Genomic DNA, 6,624 nt, shown 5'->3' with positions numbered 1-6,624 from the left:
TGTAGTTTGAATTGTTACCTGTTTTTGGAAGCTGTTCATCACCATTCTAAGTTTTGTAGTTTCACATGTATGGTTTGACCAGGGGTAGGTAATGATGGGTCATGGCAGTGCATGGGAGAAAACTGAAATCAGTGAGAACAGGGAGGGGCAACAAGAGATGGACAAGGATTAAAGTTATAAGCCATCATTACTTCCCTTCCTGTTGATGTTTTACAAAATGATATAGAGTGATTTTATTGTATTTCCGCAATCAGTGTGAAATAAGAATCTGTAAAATAGCCATGAGACTCTCCAATCAATTTTAGGAAGGCCCGTTCAGAAGTCTGCATCTATGACATTCCAGAAGCTGTGCATCTCGTGTGCAGTGTGGCCAGAGGTAATGTAAAAATGCTTAATAGCACAAGGAAAATGCACATTTAGAACATGACACTAGGAGGTCTACAAAGCCTTCCAACCCAATGCATAGGAAAATAATACATTTTTTTTAATAGACCCCTCTTCACATGTAGCAATTGGGAATCCATAGATGATAAACATTGTAAGTCCAAGAAAGAGCTATTGTTCCCAATATGTTGCTCATCCATACAGCTGTTATTAGTTACAACTGATTGCTGCCTTTACCACAAATCTGAAACAAAAACAAATCATGCTAGAAATATTCAGCAGGTCAGACAGCAGTAGGAGAGAGAAATACAAGTAATGTTTGAGATGGATGACCTTTCATCAGAATTGCTGCCTGTGTCACAAGAATCATATTCAGCATTATTCCTGCCTTCATGACACAAAGACAAAATCTTCACGATTTAGCAATGCCTTTTCTGTCATACCATACATTATTATTATTTGTACACTAGCTCGGTTCAGTAAGTAACACTCTTATTTCTGGGCCAGTAGTCAGTGGGATCATGATCCACACCAATAGTTCGGAACATAATTTAGATTGATACTTCTAAGAGAGGAAATACACTCATAAAAATGCCATCAAATGAGATCTGATCTGACAGATATCAATGATCTCATGGTAGCAGTTAAAAGAAAAGGGAAGAAATGGGACCCGGTCGAGAAAAACAGAGTTAATGTTTCAAGTCCAACGACTCTTTTTCAGTTCTGAAAGAAGTCATAGGATTCAAAACATGAACTCTGTTTCTGTCTCCACAGATCTACTAAGTTTCTCCAGTAATTTCTGTTTTGTTTCGGATATCCAGAGCCTTGCTTTTATTATATTAGACCTTTTCTCAAGTTATAGTCGCTCGTGTGTGATGTGCTAGGATAAAACGACTGCCACATTTGACTAAATAATAGTTGCCACTCCAGTCCAAAAGTAATTTACTGTGCGTTTTCAACTGTGTATTTCTTTTGTTCTTTGTTTAAAAGAGGGAATCAGATATAGGCTATAACTTCAAAGCAAAATTATCCACGATTACAATTTAATCTTTTGATCATAAAGGAACAGGACATCATGATCCAGTGCTCTCATATTGCTTAAAAATATTTTTAAGTCTAGCTTCAACCATTGCATATTACCCCAACAAATTAGTCATATAGTTAAATAGTTACAAATGCTATTGTTTAATGCTTTTTATGGCTTATAGTTTCTGTATTTTTTTCAGCCTGATTGTGAAATAAATTTTACCTGTGTACAAGTTTACTTTCCAAAACCGCCATCTGCCACACAATCATCATGGAATTAGTCTAAAGTCACAAATAGTAGTTGGACATGGACATTGGGGCTGGCGGACAGTACTGTGATCAGTTTTGAGAAATTTGTACAACATGTCAGATAGGTACGATGGAAAACCAGTAATTCTACTCCTCTGATTTTATCCAGCAAGCAACAAATTCAACCAGAATAGGATGATTTCAAGTTTAATATTAAGTTTTCCTGAGGTTTCCTGGGCTACATTTAGAGGAAGATGTAATTGCACTCAGCACATAAGAATTAAGAATGGGGGAAAAAACACATTGGTAACAATTTCTGCTCCATATTACTACTCCATATTAACTCTGCTGGAAGTGTGTGAACATCAGATAAGAAGGATTGTTGATTGTCCACAACTGAATAGCTTGCAGATATGTACTAGCAAGGTTTGCACTTGAATTATGACCCTGTTGCCAAGGACGACTGAAAGCATATAGTGTCCATGATGGTACCCCTTGCAAATTGATAAGTACGTCCAGGAGACGAAGATAAGGCAGGACAAAAAAAAAATTTAAATTTTACAAAAGGAAATCTGTATTTATCCTTGTGTTAGATGTCCCATGACCTTCCTCATTTGATTGTTTGATCTAAGGTATATTCCAACAGCAGTTTCTCACATCAGAACAAATCACAATCCAGTCTTTGTAATGTCAGTGCACAAGTTGACAGCATGCACCTCTTATTCATCGGTGCAAATATTTGGGACTATTTTGAAGATGAGACTCATTTTTCCAAACTCAAAGGTGGAATCAATCAAAATAGCTGATGTGCATTAAAAAAAAACTTCACTTGACGTTGCTTGCTGTTTACCATACCAAAACAACAACTAGCAGTGCTAGTGTGATCCAGCTTATGTTCAACACCCTATTGCTGGCAGATGAAGGGAACCTGTGGAGCCGTTTAACCACAAGCACAGCATTTGTGTGATTTGTTGGCACATCGATATTGCAGATCATCCCTTCACAACAGGAAGTGCACTCCTGAAACAAAAACAAAATGTTTTTCTGATTAAATATTTCCACCGATGTTGCAATTCCTTTGAAATAGCTGCACAGAGACCAGTATCCCGTCACCAAGTCCCCTTTATTTACATGCGCAGAGCTCCTATGATGCTGCTTGGCCTGCTGTGTTCATCCAGCCCTGCACCTTGTTGTTTCGGATTCTCCAGCATCTGCAGTTCCTACTATCTCTGATTCAAAGGTAAAGGTTTGTGACTTGCGACTTTGTTGCAAATTTAAACAGGTTTTAGGAAAGTAATTGTCATTCCACTTGTACATTAAGCTGACTTTATTTGTTTAAGTTAGACCAATGTTAGGAATTTACTGCTTGTGTCTAATTTTTTTTATGTGCAGGCTCATTTTTCATTGCTATATAGAAAACAGAGTCTCTGAGAAACTTTGGATGATTTATTTTTATAAATCCCAAATAGTTTGTAAATAGCAACATCGACCTAAAACTCAATCTTGGGCCAGGTTAACAACCCCAATCAGGGAGCTCATAGTCAACAAGATCCTGGTTTGGTTCCAATCACTACACCTTCAATGACAGACTTCCAGTTCATGCATAAGAGGCGTCAGTTCCTCATACCCTTTATTTCCATGATCATCACTGTTTGCAATTTTCTTCTCGTTGAGTTTTCCTGCCAATCACTAGATAACACCAAGTTACAAACTAACCTAATTAATGTCTACGGAGAAAAAAAAATGTCAGAACCAAGCTCATTTTGTATAAACTGCATCTGTTCATAATCAGTCTGTGTTCTGCCTCATTTCTGACAACACTAGATATTGAGAAGGCAGCTGATGAATTTGGAGATAGTAAGAACTGCAGATGCTGGAGTCAGAGATAATACAGTGTGGAGCTGGAGGAACACAGCAGGTCAGGCAGCATCAGAGGAGCAGGAAAGTTGACGCTTCAGGTCGGGACCCTTCTTCAGAAAGGAAGAAGGGTCCCGACCTGAAACGTCAACTTTCTTGCTCCTTTGATGAATTTGGAGCATGTTTTGAAAAAGGAGTGGCACAGGCTCTTCAGGACTGCACTCAAGTCCAATTGAGGTTGAAAGGGAGGATGTCATGCCTCTTCTCCTCCAACCAGGAGATCTTCTGCCATGGTACATCATGCTCATCTCTGTCCTGTACCATTCTCTCACATCTAACCGTGACGTCCATTATTCAATGGCACAAATTCATTTTCTTTAACTTATACATGGGAATCTTTGGTTATATACTTCAAAGAATCCTACAGTACAGATAGAGTCTATTCAGCCCATTATAGCTGTGCAGCACTTACTGTATGACCGAACTTCCTTATGTGACGGCAGCCAACTGAATAACATTCCAGCTTTGAAACACATCTCTTTGAGACTGATTCACTCCTGCCATGGCTTGTAAATCTGTGTACTGTCAGGCAGTACTCTGTATCTGTGCCATAAAAGACAAAGATTGAGATTTAGGTCGATGTTGCTATTTACAAACTATTTGGGATCTATAGAAACAAATCATCCAAAGTTTCTCAGGGACTCTGTTTTCTATATAGCAATGAAAATGAGCCTGGACATAAAAAAAATTAGACACAAGCAGTAAATTCCTAACATTGGTCTAACTTAAACAAATAAAGTCAGCTTAATGTACAAGTGGAATGACAATTACTTCCCTAAAACCTGTTTAAATTTGCAACAAAGTCCCAAGTCACATACCTTTAGCTGTTCTCATGAATTTTTCTACATTTTACTTCGTTAGGTATTTATCTTACAAATCAGTACACTTCTTTTGACAACTTTTCATACTTGTCATTCTCCAATATAAACTCATAGAATAACTGAGATTCTGAACATGATATTGATATAATGCAGCTTCTGTTAGGGTCATTACAGTTTGAAGTATTAATGTTCTACTTTGCTTCATACATCATAAGCAATTAAGTTATCACTGAAAGTATTTACTAAATTATTCTTTTTTACTCCCCTGCTAATGTTCTTCCCTTCCTTTCTAAGCCACTTAGCTGCAACACAGTGTTCCTAGACCCACTAATCATCAACCTTGTTTTTATTGAGCCTTGGCCGTGAGTGTCAGAAGGCATTTCCATTCTAAGGGTTTGGATTAAACTTGAACCCAACATCACCTGAAGCTTCCACATGCATAGGCTGGTTATCACTTTGCCTGAGGCTCTGATCATTCTATCATTGATACACATGACTCAAAAAGAGAACATTCAATTGATCAGACCTGTGCCGACTCTTTAAAGACACTACTTAATGATTCCCACTCCACTGCTTATTTCCCAGTTAACTCAGGGCAATTCAGGAATTAAGAAGGTGATCTGTTGGTATAAAGAGCCGTAAAGATTGCATGCAGCAGAGATTCACTAGGCTGATACTGGGGTTGGAAGGACTGTCCTTGAGAAGACAGTGGTTTGACTGGGCTGTTATTCAGAGAGTTCAGAAGAATAAAAGGGGATCTGATATTTCCAAGTTTGCCAATGACATGCAAATAGGTAGGATTGTGAGTTGTGAAGAAGATGTCAAATGGTGTCAGGGTGTTTTAAGTAAGTTGGGTAGGTGGGCAAATACATGGCTGATGCAGTATAACATGGATACATATGAACTTGTCCACTTTGGTAGTCAAAACAGAAAGGCCGAGTATTATTCGAATGGTGATAGATTGGCCAATGTTGATATGCAAAGGGATGTGGGAGTCCTTGTACATCAGTCACTGAAAGTAAGCATACAATTGCAGTAAGCGGTTAGGAAGAAAATTGGCATGTTAGCCTCATTGTAAGAGGGTTTCAGTACAGGGAAAAGAAAGACTTACTGCAACAACAACAGAAATTGCTGGACAAACTCCACAGATCTGGTAGCATCTGTGTAGAGGAGGGAGAGTTAACATTTGGTGTCCAATGACCCTTCTTCGGAACTGATTAGTGTAGCTGTACAGGGCTTTGGTGAGACCACAAATGGAATATTGTGTGCAGTTTTGGTGTCCTTACTCAAGAAAATGTATATTCGCCATAAAGGATGTGCGGCGACTGTCACCAGACTGATTCCTGCAATGATAGGTTTGTCATTCAGGAGAGTTTGGGTTGATTGGGCCTGTATTCACTGAAGTTCAGAAGAATGAGAGAGGATCTCATTGAAACATATAAAATTCTGACAGGGCTGTATGAGACAGGGTGCAGGGATGATGATTCCTCTAGATAGAGGGGTCCAGAACAAAGAATCACTCTCTCAAAATATATGATAGGCCATTGCAGACTAAGATGAGGAGAGATTTCTTCACTCTATAGAATTATCCACCACAGAAGGCTGCAAAGGTAAAGTCACTGAATATATGTAAGAAAGAAATAGATAGGCTTATTAAGGGCTTCAGTTGGCCCACAATGAAAGCGCTGTCTGAAATCTCCTTTGTCCTGGTAAAATTGCAGCAGGGACAGCCAGATTCTGAGAATCGCAATGCTGGAATACTATCCCATTTTACAGCCCTCTTCTGGACTTCCATCCCACTCCTGGAAGGCAGTACAGCTCTGGTCATTGAGTTCATGCAATCATAACTTCATGATAAATCTAATAGCTGAGCATTTTGTTATACTGACCTCTCTGCATGGGAGGTATAAATAACATTATTCAATAAAAACTGCTTGCAGCTAAGCATGTGTTACCCTTAAGTGCAAAATTAAGCAAAGTCTTGACAGAGACAGTTTCTGCCCCAAATCTTTCCCCATTCCCACCTTTGCACAAATTGCAATATGGAACCCATCATCTCTGGTTATAGCTTTTATGGGTAATCAGGTATAATTACATTCTGTGCCCAAAGGGGGAAAAGATCATTAAAGAGCTGTGTGTTGCAATCAAACACTTTAGCTTTATTCAACTGAGCATATAAAAAGTTTGGCCACTTCCAGGCTGTATTTGCTTTTCAGACTCAGCTGGT

At 38.8% G+C, this 6,624-nt stretch overlaps 1 protein-coding gene across 1 annotated transcript; it reads right to left on the bottom strand.

The window, feature by feature from the left end:
* Positions 1 to 1,410: 1,410 nt before the first annotated feature.
* On the bottom strand, positions 1,411 to 4,515 carry LOC109937804 (ly6/PLAUR domain-containing protein 6B). Its single transcript, XM_048599360.1, has 3 exons — positions 4,395 to 4,515; positions 3,989 to 4,119; positions 1,411 to 2,679 (listed from the first exon to the last, which is right to left on the bottom strand). Exons 1-3 carry the CDS (start codon positions 4,408 to 4,410, stop codon positions 2,506 to 2,508), a joined length of 321 nt encoding a protein of 106 aa, XP_048455317.1. The 5' UTR covers positions 4,411 to 4,515; the 3' UTR covers positions 1,411 to 2,505.
* Positions 4,516 to 6,624: the final 2,109 nt, after the last annotated feature.

This window comes from Rhincodon typus, chromosome 7 (genome assembly GCF_021869965.1).
Source record: "Rhincodon typus isolate 14 chromosome 7, sRhiTyp1.1, whole genome shotgun sequence".
Classification (NCBI taxonomy): Eukaryota; Metazoa; Chordata; class Chondrichthyes; order Orectolobiformes; family Rhincodontidae; genus Rhincodon; species Rhincodon typus.
The sequence above is the reverse complement of the archived record's forward strand: the minus strand, read 5'-3'. Positions and strand labels throughout refer to the sequence as shown.

What these genes read in the sequence shown, in the direction of transcription:
- LOC109937804 (XM_048599360.1), bottom strand. An exon ending in TAAGGAAGTTCGGTCATACA is followed by an intron (nt 2,680 to 3,988) that starts GTAAGTGCTGCA and finishes TTTTTGTTTCAG; the next exon opens with GAGTGCACTTCCTGTTGTGA.